Consider the following 14,323-nt stretch of genomic DNA (forward strand, 5'->3'; position numbering starts at 1 on the left):
GTCATATACTAAGAGAAAGTGACCAAGGCCTCCAGTGCCCCAGGCTGGAATCGAACCAGCGTCCTCTGCTATCGCGGCAGGTGCCTGTGCCATTCGATAACATTGGTCGATAACATTGTTGTTATCGAGCTGACCTGATGTTAAATCGTATTGGAAAAAGCTAAAAATAACAACGCCATATATTTTAGGTCCATTAGAATCACGACTAATTTAGTAATCTGCAGGTAGGGAGGTAGTTTTTATGCTATCTTGCAATTAAAAAAGTTTTTTGTTAGACATTTCAATTCACGTTCGAATAAAACGATACAGGAATCCTCGAGACGAATTCTGTGCCTTTTTTCCGCGGCACTGTGTATATCGGTCCGCGGTTCTTGTCGCTGGCCAGCGGTATGTGGTCGTCCATCCCCTGAGCGGCCCTCAGTTGGTTGGAGTTGGTCATCTCGAGGACCTGCCGTAGTTTCGCGATGGTCGCTGCTTGCTCGTCACGTTCCATCTCATTTATCAGCACCGGCAAATTCAGCGCGCACACCCACAGGTAAAACATTCCCACTAAAAGACAGAAAATTGAACTGGATGATATGCGTTTTTGAAATATGAACTATAATACTAATAAATTTCATAATTGCCTTCATTTTTGTATAAAACTGATTACATTGTCAAAAATAAGGCGTCTCTGAGCATATTTTAATGTAGAAATCTTCACTACTCGAAAGTACCTAAAAAGATTGTTTATTTTATCCCCGGTCTCCTCTATTTGAATGGCACCCACTAAGTCATTTTACAAAAGAAGAAATTACTTACAAAGAAGAAAGCCGCCGGCGACACTAGCGCCGATGAGAAGTCCTATGTCCATAGTGTTCTGCTTGAGAACCAGTAAGCCGGTGGCCACCAGGACTGACAAAAATAGCAGCCGGATTAGCTCCGCCAGGATAAATCCAATAAGGAGTATGTTTTGGAACTGTCAAAGTTAAAATAAAAACGTTACGCCTAGTCACATTGACATCAGGGTTTTTGCCATCCATTCTTTTGGATTCTGGGTATCAGAAATATTTTTACTTTGGTATTCTAGTGCTCATTTTAATATCCTTACCGTATATGCCCCGTAAATGAATAAGATACATGTCACTATGTACAAACACGTGACTGTTATCCCGAAAGTGACATACCGGTTGAAATCTGGAAACGAGAAGTTATAGGTAAAAAACTTAGCAAAGCCGAGTCGAGGGCGACTCTTCTTTGTAGGTAGTAATAAGTAATGAAGTGTATTCTAATAGCGTACCATATAAGCGCTACTTGCACCATTCACTAACCCGGGGTTAACAAGTTAAACCTGGAGTTACCATGGTTAATACCAGTACAATTTGACACTGGGTTAATAGGGGGAGTGGCATACATTTAGTTACACATTTCTAGTATTCTCTAGTTGGCCCTCCCCCCCTGTACCCCCTTGGACGGTAAAGGTGTAGGTAGTTTAGACGTTATTATACAAAAAAATAGTAAAGTTATACTTCACGTGTCAAAATATCATCTATATAATCCTTTGTATAAATTAATATCATGTTTTGAGTCCACATCGCGATGTCGTCCTTGGCTTGGTCGGGGTGTGTGTAGGCCAGGCCGCATCCGATCAATACTATCACGGCCTGCACCTGCATAGGCAAAATGGACAATTATATCGATAGCTTTATTTCCTGTTTTCTGCCAGATTCTTGTAGGTACATACAGTCAATAGTTACACTGTTATTGTAATGTCATACCTACCTACTTACTAACTTAAACGAATCTTGAAAGTCTTGAAACATATAGTTCCCGTTTACAATAGGTACAGTTGTCAATTAAGAATATTATAATTAAAGTACTTAAAAAACTAAGAATTAAAGTTTAATGTTCGGATAGGTATAGGTACCTATTTTATTTATTTATCTTAATACCACGCCGGTAGCAAATAAGCATAGTTACAGCCCGCCTGATGGTAAGCGGTTTCCGACTTGCCGTAGGTCATGGACATTTACAAGTTAAAGAGGACTATCACACCGACCCATTGAAAACTTGTAGATAAATCTGGTTTTTTTTACGACAGACAATAAGTTAAATATGTAGTAACTAATAGGGTACTTACACCTAATACCAGTCTGAAATCATTACCATCCTCGTATCAAAAAGTCGGCAACACGTATGTGACTTCTCAGGTGGTACAAACGACTTGTAGGCTAATATTGCGCTGTCTAACTCTATTGCTTATTTTCCACCGCTGTGGTATAAATTTGGTTTGAAAAATTAGAATTCATACGTACTAAAGAAAATATACCGATCAAAATGCCTCCCAAGCGTAAAGAAAACCAAAAGCAACAGCTATAAACAAATGCCATTTTTAAATACTCTTAAAACTTGTGCATTTTACATGATTTTTTTATAAATAGTTTTCTGGAACTTCACTATGTAAATATAACTTGAGATATAGGACTAACATCCATCACAAATAATGGAACCATCAATACTAACTTGCCTGTTACATGTTGTTTCCGAACAAATATCATAATTTAATAGATATGGATCTTGATATATTAACCTGATTATCGAAGCTTTTAGGGGCTCGCTGAAAACACGTGTGATTCTGATTCATTTAACTTAGGTATCAACCCTGGGATATTGCTGATTTTTCACCATTCAAAAGTGCAGCTGCTGATAATCTTCGCCTGGGGATAAAATTGTCGTTCATCAACTGTAGGTAGTTAAGTATCTTATTTATTTTTACAATACCGATGGTGCTCCATTACGACACCCTGTGCTATAATAAGCACATTACGTAACTAATACGTTGAAAATTTATCGGGCCATATTATGTACAGTGGGCCTAGAAAGTGGTCTACCAGTTTTGACAAAAGTTTCTGCAAGATCTAACGATCGCTAAGGTTGACAATTGTCACTGACATTCATGTCAAATCGACCTTGTTGTCTCATGACATTCAAACGAACCTCAACCGTAGGGTGGTAGACCACTTTCTTGGCCTACTGTACTGTAAAACGTTGTACGATACACGTGCGAAGCGAATAGGTCACTCACAATTTGCTAGTTTTCGCACTTTTATCGTAAATATGATATTTATGATATGATACGGAACCTAATATAGGGTTGCAGTTTTGTTCTTACTTGACTTGCTTATTTATATCAGTCATGGATTGTACTCTGTCATGCCACAGTTTTAACCCTTTATATAAAGCATAAGGGTTTCAGAAATTATGCAAAATTAAACCCTATCACTTTGAAACAAAGTTCAAAATCATGTGGGAAATATATTCCCTTTGCCTTAGCTAGACTAAATCGCTAATCGATATCAATTAGTTCATAGATTTTTTTGCAGGAATTATGACCGGGTACAGTGTGATGGACATAAAACGACATCAAAGATCAGCGCAATTCAACATTTTAGGAAAGTACACGGTGTTTTTTTAAACTACAACGGAGAAAGCTAAAATGCATGTTTTTAGTTCTTGAGTTCGATATAAACTAAAAACATTAATTACTTCTTGAGGTGAGTACACAGAAACATCAAAAAGGCCCCCAGTACAGTATGACCACATTAGTTCGAACTTCGAAGGACCATAACATGGTCCTTCGTGCCGGATATGATCATACTGTTAACGTTAAAGATCGTTGCATGCAGTTGCAGCATGGGCAGGCAAGTCAAATTTTACATTTCGATGATATAAATATTAGTAAATGCAAAGATATAGTATGGATTATGGTGGGCAATAAATAAATTCGAGCAATCATAGTGCCGGCCAGTCGAAGTATTTAGCAGATGGCGCCATCATAGCTTGTCCTGTCAACCCCTAAGCACCCTCCAGACTATATGCGTGAATCGCGGCGCGAAGCCGCGAACGCCTGTGGAGCCGATTTCGCTGTCTGTGAAAATCGACTCCACACTCGCGGTCGCGGCTTCGCGTCGCGATTCGTGCACGAGTATCATATGAATCTACATAGTTTAAACTGGATTGGGCATGAGTGGTGGGGATATCTGACAGAACGGGATAGTCTTATGTATCTTTCAGTAGGAGTAGCAGCGAAAGCCCTATTATTGTTTGTCCTTGTCACAGTCTCACTTTTTTTTATTCCCCACCGTAAATTAGTATGGTGGGCAACAAATAAATTCGACCAATCATAGCGTCGCATTGCGTATGTTTTGTCCCTCACGGAGGCACGCGTTTATGCCCTGGATGACAGCCGATTAAGCCAATCTCATAGAAAAAGGGGCAAGCGTTCTCACTTATGGGTGCGGCGCATCGTGAGATCGTGACGTTGAACGGTGCGGTAATGTGTTTTGGCTATTATATTACCTTAATAAAATCACATATTCTAAACGTACCTAAAATCTACCGAGTGTCATTACTGTCAATGTCATATCAATTTCATAGTTTTTCTTTCTTATACACAGGGGCTTGGTCGATCACTTTGTTGATGAAATTAATATTATATACTATATAGTCGTAAAATAATACAGTGAGCTGACGTTCAAAAGTTACCAATTATTTATTGTTTATAATCAAATATCATAGCAAAATGGAGGAAGAAACCTGTGCAATAAAGAGTCTGCCCAACGAAATAATAACATTAATACTAGATAGAAATGATATCCGCGATATTCTACGGTTCGGTGCAACTTGCAAGCGATTCCACGACTTCGTGAGGAGTAATCAATACTTATGGAAAGATATGACTAAACAAACGTAAGGTCCATTCTTATTTTTATATGAGCCAAATTCTTGTTTAGTTTTAATTAAAGATATTTTCAATAGTTTAGGTACAAAAAAAACAATGATTACAGGTTGCCAGCGGCTCTATTTAAGATACTTGAAGAATATACTGAAGGAGATTGGTTGGTTGACCTGAAAGGGTATCACACAGTGAAGAAGCAGGTGTATTTGGAGCTTATTGCAATGTCACCACAATTTTATGGGTATTTAATCTTTGTTGAGTCACTTTAAAACAAAACTAAAATCTGAATATTTATTACGTCAAGCCTGTCTGGGCTTTTTTAAAATAAATATCGAAAACCCGATTCTTTCAAATTGACAGCACTCTCCATCCTACAATTAAAAAAAGATGTCCCAAAATTTTGTATGAAAATTGTACATTCCACTATGTCACGTTACATACAAGTGAAAATTTTTCTCATACTAAAAACGTGACGTAATGGAATGGACATTTTGGGACATCTTTTTTTAATGGTAGGATGGAGAGTGCTGTCGATTCTGAGTAGAATGAGCCCAAGAACGTCTAGATTTGAAAGAATCGGGTTTTCGATATTTATTTTAGAAAAAGCCCGTCTATACATGTTACAATCTTAACCATGGACATCCCAAACAAACCTTTCAATTCATAACACTGATTTAAACTTTCACGAATTTTGCACATTATTAAATTCATGTTTCATTCTTTCAATTCATGTTTGTTTGGGTCTAGGCTAGATCAAATCAGGCCCAGTAACCCCAGTCCATATTCATATTTTTTTTACATTTAAACTTTAGTTGTGTATTAATTATTTGATAATGAATTGTCTTTAGGCGGGATAATGATATTAACATTCAGGATGTGAGACCCTTCTTTAAAGCAGCCCTGGTAAACAGATTCAGCTTCAATTTTGCAATATACATTCTACAGGATGTAATCAGAAAAGGCAATACTATGATTAATAATAATTGCAAGACAGTCATAAAGTAAGTATTTGTTTTCTCTAACTAAAATTAAATAGTATACATAGAATTTGTCAACCCCCTTGAACCCCGATTAAGATATTTGGATGAACACTACTAGATACAGTAATACACTATATAGCCGGTCAAACAAATTTGTCTGTAGAAAAAGGTGCAAAATTGAAATTTTCTATGCGACGAAAACGCTTTGGCACCTACATTTTTTAAATGTGCCACTTTTTTCTACTGACGGAAATGGCTTGACAGACTTGACATAGTATGTAATTAATAAATCCTTCTACAGTGTTTACATTTGCTTAGTTTTAGTGATTTATATAAAACAAATTAATCTCAGGCCCTTCACATTGACGGAAATGCACTATGCGAAGATTGTTCTGAGGCATTTAATTCACACGTTCCTATCTCTAAAGTGGGTGAGGGCTCATGTGAACAATGAACTGTCACCCGAGGCTGTCTGTAACTTCTTCATTCAGTGGGTTGACACACTCCACATACACCCTGATGAACATATTGACATAAGGGTAATAAATAATATTAAGAATTTTTTCATTTATATGTGCTTAATATGTGTGTCTGCCAGCTAATCATGTCAGTGGGTATGCAAAGCAAGTCAGTTGATGTTCCACACACTTCGAAACTACAGTTGTTATTTTTTAGAAGAGCTGAAATCACTTATTTTTTTGTTAATGAGGATACCCTATTGTTTACCTATGTGTAAGAAGTCACATATTGATAAATTTCTTCAGTTCTGAATTTAAAATGTTAGTAATTATGTTAACAAGCTCATTGTTCTCGTTATTCTGTCCCAGTAAAGTAGTTAGTGATTAGACATTGACACAGAGACACAGTAACACAGATTGTCTATAAAGAATTGGTTTTTAATAGTAACAATTTCAAGTTTTTTTAGGGCCTCTTACTTGAATTTCATGAAATAAAATGAAAATCACATTATCTCGTATTTTAATTTCCCGTTTGTCTTGTCTGCTGACATGGTTGGTGATAAAACTACAGTTAGTGAAATACAGTCAAATTATATTTTAACATTATTTGATAGGTAATTATAACATTTCAGATAAATGACTTGGTTGAGAAAGTAAAAATTATTTTGTGTGAAGATGAAATTAAAAAGGCAGCCGTAGAAGACGACGTGGAGAAGCAAAGGATTACCGAGAGAGATATTTTATCGGCCGTTACGCAAGTGGTGTATCATGACCGGCATATGGCCATTACCACTGCAGCTAATTTGGACACCCTGGATATTGTCAAGGTAGACTAGTCAATATTCAATACCAAATACCAACAACAGTTTTCCCAAGTGCCTCATCAATCTCATCGTCGTTGTTGTTGGTGCAGCTATCTAACATTTTTGCATTTTAGTTTTTAGTGCGTATAAATACCTACTGTCATACAACTGCTATTTATAAAAACTTCCAAACGAAAAACTTGATATGCCTGACCTTGTCATAGGTACAAAAGTATAGCATAATAAAAAGCATTAATCATATTCTTATTATAAGGGCGCCATATAGTGACCTCTTAGAGAATGTTAAAAATGTTAAACCTAGATGGCGTCATTAAATAATTTGTATTTTGTGCCTTTGAAGGTGGTCAAGAAGGTATTTTACTTTTTAAAGTAATAAATAGCAGTAAGATAACAATATTATCCACATTCGCCGCTAAATTAAAAAATAAAATTTTAAGTCCCTTGTTATAGTTTATAATATCGTGAAAGTTCTAAATCAGTACCTTCTAGGTCCTCGACAACAAATGTGGTAATGTGCTAGTGGTTACTGCGATCTACCAGGCAGTGGCCAAGAAATGCGGCGTGAACTGCGAGCTCATCGCGTTCCCCAACCACCTGTTTCTGGAGTGGCGCGATAACTCCGATCCTAAAAACCCGCAGGTATGATTATTATCATATATCAGAATTCTTACCATGTAAAAATTTTTTCCATTCATTATCATTGAACACTAAAGGAGCCTGTAAACTCGTGATACATACGCTAAACTCCAAATCCCATGCAAGATTAAGCGTAGGCACTCGTTTATATTAAGGAGCTGTGTTGTGCCATGTAGCTAAATTCTAGAAATGCAAATATAAGCAGGAAAATATTGCCTTTGGGATTCAAACCTGCGTCTACAACATCTGCGTTATCCGAGCAGCTTCCGTGTGTAGCTCACCACACAATCAGTTATTTGCCCGTCCGACAGTTACCGACCGGTTTCTGCGCGACAGCTCAGCCTTTAACTGTTAAGCTAACATGCTAGTGGTTTTGTGAGCTGTAGACCTCGCGAGCATCACTTAAAACGGAATAAATCGGCCATCATGAAAAATTTCCAAAAACTGTGTCAAATAAAAAATCTATATAAATCATCGATTCTGCTCACAAACTTTCACATTGTAGAGAATTGCGACCTGTAGAGGAGAACCTCCGCACATACGAAAACATTTTTGCCAAAGCTGAAACGAAGACCTTCGCTTACGCTCGGTCAATTACGTTGACACAAGGTTTAATATCGATTACCTTCTTTGAGTAGACTCAACAAATACAAGCTATTTTCCATGCCTATTCAAAGTAGTAATGTGGTATCGACGCTTGCAGGTGTACACAGTGGAGCCTTCCAGCGGGGAGCTGAACCGTCGCCGCCGCTGCCCGTTCTCGCAAAACGGGCCGACGACCAACTATAGATATTGCCCGGATTCCCTGCTCCAGTACATCTGCTCGTCATTCCACATGAGCATGGGAGCTATTCGTAACTGGTAATTATATATTCTGAAAAAGCAATTTAAATTATTAGATATAGCTATCGCTATCAGCATTATAGTTGCGATTACGAGTCACGCATTACAACCACATTGTGATGTAATGACAGCAGGATTTTGGAATATGTAAATGTTCATTTTTCGTACCGGATTGCAATTTCAGCAGGCAACTGCAAAATACAAGCTTAACAAAAAGTTTGCATAGGTATAGTTTGTAGCTTTGTAGTAGAGCCCGAAGGCTTATCCTATTGTCTATTGTTCAGTAAAACCGCACGTGCTACTTACCTGCAAAAAAGGGTCCTAATTATTCTATTTGGCACCTGAGCGCGGGCTAGTCCAACGCTCAAAAAACCAGTGTAGGTGCGTTCTCCGATAACGCGCCTTTGTTACGCATCTCGATGACACATTTTAGACTGGTTCTGTAGCGTTCGACTCGCCGGCACTCAGTAACCGAAGTACCGATTTTTTATGCAGGTGGTTGTGGCACGTGGCACGAGCGGTTTTTCTTAACAATAGACAATAGGATTAGCCTTCGGGGTCTATTAGAAAGCTACAAACTATACATTCGTTAATGTGCCACCTTTTTAATTAGTACTAAGTATATAAGTATATGCAGCGGTGTGTGTGTGCTCAAATCTTCTCCCGACACATTGCTCATATATCTCATAATATACCTACATATAAAAATTTGCGAACTTTCGCGCCTGAAGCATGAAATGTAACACACTCTAACATGTTCTTATTTTGTAGGAATACACTCAATGCTTTGCACCTATTGGATTTCCTGGGATCGAATCGGAGTACACACAGTTCATACAAGAATTTCCTGCCTTATTTACTTGACCCAACCCATATGTCAGCGATGACCTCTCCTCTCAACCTGAAGCACGTAAGTTTTCATAAGATTCACTGACAAACGATTACCTATTCAGTTCGTTTAGGTATGAGCCGATAAGACGACCCGGGAACGGCAATATAATAAAACGGGATCCTGCGGAAAACCGTACAGTCAGCAGCAATAGTTGCTAAGCGGGCGAGGTGTTCAAAATGATCTTGACGCGATTTTATGTTAAGAGAAGAGAGGGCGTCAAGGTAATTTTGAACACCTAGCCCGCTTAGCAAGTATTGCTGCTGACTGTACCCGCAAACAACGGGATGTTCAAAAGGTAAGAGCCCTAACGGGAATGGTCGAGTGATCGCTATTAATCTGTCAGCTCCTAGTGGCTCATATATGAGCCAGAACGCTTATGGGTAACGTCATATCGTGGGATTCGACAGGTTTAAAAAATGTCTATGAAGGCCGAGCTGCAGAAGAGCATATTTTAAACGGTCTAGCATGAGTTGCGTTCTCGCGCGCGAAAACGCAACTCATGCTAGACCGCCAGATATAATAAACTAATGTTCATATGTTTCAAAGACAACCCGCAAGCCTGATGGTGAGTTTCGAGACCATGCGAAGGCCGAAGGAAAATCGTTTGCTGAAAGACAAAACGGATATCAACAGCCATATTAGGGCTCATTTAGACGATGCGAGTTTCATAACATTGCGGGTTTTGATCGGCCGGTTGAATTGGACGTAACCAACAGTCCGCAATGTAACTAAAATCGCATGCGAGTTCGCGCGCCGTCTAAATCAGCCCTTAGCGAGCGCATTCGTGGTGCCAACAACCATTCCAGCTCATTAAATACCCATGAAGTCAAAACTGATTGATCTTTACTACTCCTCTTGATAGCATTTTATTTTACAAAAAGTGGCACTTTCACTAAAGTAGGTACTCATTTTGTTTTGCAGTTGAGCACTCCCCATATCGAGATAATTAGAGCGCTCTCCAGGAATGAAGTGCCCGTCGATTGCTACAAGAAGCGAGTAAGTACCAAGTTATTTTAGTATGTCTACAACCAAATTATGACCCGACATAATTTGGTTTTTTATTCCAAATCACTTTCGTAGCGTATTTTTCTAGAAAAGGCAGTATTTTTATGCCGATTCTACTTAGTGAGGTGGAATTAGTCACCAGCCAGTTTTTTAATGTTTCCACTAAAGTGAGGCGGTAGAAACCCTCGATTATGAAAGTAGAAAGACGGCATGTTCTGAGTGGATATTTTTCCAAGGCAACTTAGACTCTTATTACAACGTACAAACTTATTTTCCAGTTCTCTATAAGACATCGTACGGGTAACGTGAAGTACGCCGTGGGCATGACGTGCTACCACACCAGATACGACTACGTGTGCATAGTTCGCAGCTGGGACCTGCACTGCGCGCTCAAGTGGCAGAGCCAGATGACTGCCGAGAGCCTGTACTTCGGCGTCATGCAGCCGTTCTACAACGTCATCGCGGCTGACCAGTCGGAGCGTTATGTGCCCCAAGGTAAAACACGGATAAAGAAAAGATTATGCAGCGGGCTCAGCACGGTTCCATTTATATCGACTATCACTATGCCCGTCACTTACGCACTTATATACTTGTTAGAACTTGACAGGCATGGCGATAAACGATAAAAATGCGACCGTGCTACTAGGGCTGGAATAACATTCATCTGAAAGACATAGGTTATATTGACATAGAAGACGTAATATAAAAATGTTAGTGGTTTGCTCTTGTAGTCAGATGAATCAAATACAAAGAGCAACTTTAGATATGGATAAGGTGACTGCTATAGTTATTGGCCACTGCATAGTAATTGGCCTTTCCTAACAAATCAGAAATAAACAAACCAATGGAAACCTTATTGTTAAGAGCGGCCAATAGGGTATTTTCCTAATAGTCAAATCAGTTTCTTTTTTAGAACTGGCAAAACGATTTGCTAATATGGAATTTATATGAAACATTACATCGTGACGTCACGGCCAACTCACCTACTTTTTACACGACTGCCCAAAAAAACAGTGTTTATATTTCTATCCGATTTATTAAATAGAACTTGTGTTTTAAAATAACTGCTATGTTTTTCTAATACCACGTCGTCGTCGTCGTTTATCTCACGTCGACCAAGCAGTGATCTATTGTGGCGGGTGTTACCTCCTCTTAGTTGATCTTGAAGGCTAAGTTCGCAAAGCATAAAAAAGTTATCGTAATTCTTTTTTAATTGTATTTCAGAATTCCTAAAGGAATTGGATCGGCCCAACCGTCTCTACCACCTCGAGGAAGTGATAGCGACGGAGTTCACCCATTTCGACGGTTTCGCGTACGTCCCCAACGACGAGAAGCGGGCGGAGTTCCCGGACGACGAGCCCGTCGTGAACGTGTACCGCGAGCGAGCCGAGCTCCTCAACTAAAGCGGCCTTGGAGGATACAACTAAACGGAGTAGCCATTAGATCCCCCCCCCCTGATCCGTGAGGGGGGCTTTCCCCTCTGTCGAAAATAGGCGGCCAACGGTCATACACAATGTATAGACTGACGTTTATCTGACATGGCTATTTTTACGTTACGCATACATTTGACGTTCCCCTCCCCCGCAAAAATCGGCAGACTGTTTTGTACAGAAAATTACAGACATGGCGTCTCCGTTTGATTATATCCTCCAAGAAAGCGGCGGTCGCAGGGTACTATACAACGCCCATTGATTGGCACGGGATACTCAATGTTGCCGTCAAATCAGGTTGAGCGTGCTATTAACCTTTTCGACGACGTGTCAAACACAAAAGCTGTCACTCAGACGCCACGTCATTGAAGTGTCAAAACTGAAATAGAACTTTATGCATTTGCACGCAGGTCGATGTTGCTCTGTGGTCTGTGACCGATTAATCGGTCTTTGGCGTTGAACCTACGGTGCGGATATATCGGTCATTGGCGTCCAATAGGTTAATAAAGTTAAAACCTAAAAGCTCAACGCAAATGGCGCCACTGGGGTGGACGTCTTTTGACAGATTAGATATCAGAAGCTAACTTGTGTTTGAATGCCCCTAAGATATTTCTGGGTGGTTGCAAATCAAAGGGCATCGCCAAAGGGCATTTAATAATACCCCGTTTTTGTACAATAGCGCACGGTATACTAGCGGCAAAGATAAACCAAGCAGTACATACACACCTGCCTGTCAATAGACCTTTTTGACAGCGCCCTTTATAGTGAGCCATTGGCAGCTTTTAAACCCAATGGACTTCAATTGAGACGTGCCGACAATAGGTAGATTTAGCCTATAAATAGCAGACTGCCAGGAATACAGGGCTGTATCATTCCCTACGCTCGCGATCCTCGCGAGTATTATATGATACATATAGCAAATAATTTATCTATTCATCTTTAGTGTCTGTCTATTCCTATCGTATCCATTTTGTAATCGGATCGAAGGCAGTATATTTAAATTCAGAAAATGTTATTTAGTTGTTACGTTATATAAGTAACCTTTATGTTTTATATAATATTTCAAAATATAAGATTATTACAAAGAAGAAATATTTTAGAAAGAAGCTTTAAAATATTAAGCATTTAAGTATACATAGCTATAAAATCTAGTTAGCTGTTTTTGACGTAAGCACAAATGGTCTAAAACAAAACGCCACCAAACACATAAGCGTGTGTATAGTTGATTTTTAGGGTTCCGTACCCAAAGGGTAAAAACGGGACCCTATTACTAAGACTCCGCTGTCCGTCCGTCTGTCCGTCCGTCACCAGGCTGTATCTCACGAACCATGATACAGTTGAAATTTTCACAGATGATGTATTTCTGTTGCCGCTATAACAACAAATACTAAAAACAGAATAAAATAAAGATTTAAGTGGGGCTCCCATACAACAAACGTGATTTTTGACCGAAGTTAAGCAACGTTGGACGGGGTCAGTACTTGGATGGGTGACCGTTTTTTTGCTTGTTTTGCTCTATTTTTTGTTGATGGTGCGGAACCCTCCGTGCGTGAGTCCGACTCGCACTTGGCCGGTTTTTGGAACGAAGTTCCTTGTCGGACGGTTAGCGGCTAGGCGAAAAAAAGGTAATATTTGACCGTCACACCCTATACGATTGAAAAATATGTAATGAGAATCAAAATGAGGATGACGGGCACGGACACGAACATAACATAAAATATTATAACAATACATATACCTATAACAACAATCAGCATGTGCATGAACACGCACGATCACCAGCCTTTCTTAAGAGGCCGGTATCTATTTTAGTGCCAATAGAAACCAATACTTGTTATTTAGATATTACGTAACAAAAGGTGTACAATTTCAACGACTAAATCTATCAATTTTACATTTTGGCTCTAAAATCGTTCCAAACCGAGTGTTCCACGACACTCATCTTTTTTTATAACCGGCCGGATAGCACTTGAGCAATTATCTTGTGAACGATGACATTGTTTCTAATACCTATATGAATGCGTAGAAGATAAAATATGAGAACATGAAGGAATTGTGCTCAATGTCGACTGTGATTTAATGAAAATGCGTGAAGGCGAATGTGATGCAACTGATGAAATTTATACGAATGAACGAATGATGTACGAGTATCTAGTATAAACATAACGTTACGCTGTATTTTTATTAGCAGATATAGCATTGAAAAGGCATTCGTGTGACAGGGCTTCTATTGAGAGATATTGTAAATAAATAAGACCAATCAGTCATCAAGGTTTAACCGATTGGAATGGAACCAATCACTCATCATGGTATGGAATTTATTTCGTTATGCCCTTTTTAGGGTGTGTTCCCGGTACTTTTCTATACAGAATCAGACGGGAATTCCCGGTCCACGCCATACAGATTCAGCACCGCGAGAATTCCCTGCCCTAGCCCTTGCCTGTGTTGAGGAATTCTGTACGTATCTACATCGTACATCTTATCAAACAAAGTCTTACGCTGCGTCAGTCTGTGTGTATGTATGTTCGCGATAAACTC

General features: G+C 39.2%; 2 protein-coding genes across 2 annotated transcripts; one reads left to right on the forward strand and one right to left on the reverse strand.

Moving 5' to 3' along the window:
- Window positions 1-271: 271 nt before the first annotated feature.
- LOC134649237 (uncharacterized) lies at window positions 272-2,507 on the reverse strand. Its single transcript, XM_063503955.1, has 5 exons — window positions 2,295-2,507; window positions 1,514-1,649; window positions 1,091-1,176; window positions 802-958; window positions 272-549 (listed from the first exon to the last, which is right to left on the reverse strand). Exons 1-5 carry the CDS (start codon window positions 2,367-2,369, stop codon window positions 281-283), a joined length of 723 nt encoding a protein of 240 aa, XP_063360025.1. The 5' UTR covers window positions 2,370-2,507; the 3' UTR covers window positions 272-280.
- Window positions 2,508-4,521: 2,014 nt separating this feature from the next.
- On the forward strand, window positions 4,522-11,758 carry LOC134648830 (F-box only protein 21-like). The gene is made up of 11 exons (XM_063503404.1): window positions 4,522-4,728; window positions 4,827-4,958; window positions 5,566-5,718; window positions 6,050-6,236; window positions 6,788-6,982; window positions 7,469-7,618; window positions 8,319-8,476; window positions 9,230-9,368; window positions 10,272-10,346; window positions 10,634-10,850; window positions 11,580-11,758. Exons 1-11 carry the CDS (start codon window positions 4,562-4,564, stop codon window positions 11,756-11,758), a joined length of 1,752 nt encoding a protein of 583 aa, XP_063359474.1. The 5' UTR covers window positions 4,522-4,561.
- Window positions 11,759-14,323: the final 2,565 nt, after the last annotated feature.

The sequence above is a fragment of the Cydia amplana genome, chromosome 6, assembly GCF_948474715.1.
Source record: "Cydia amplana chromosome 6, ilCydAmpl1.1, whole genome shotgun sequence".
Taxonomy (NCBI): Eukaryota; Metazoa; Arthropoda; class Insecta; order Lepidoptera; family Tortricidae; genus Cydia; species Cydia amplana.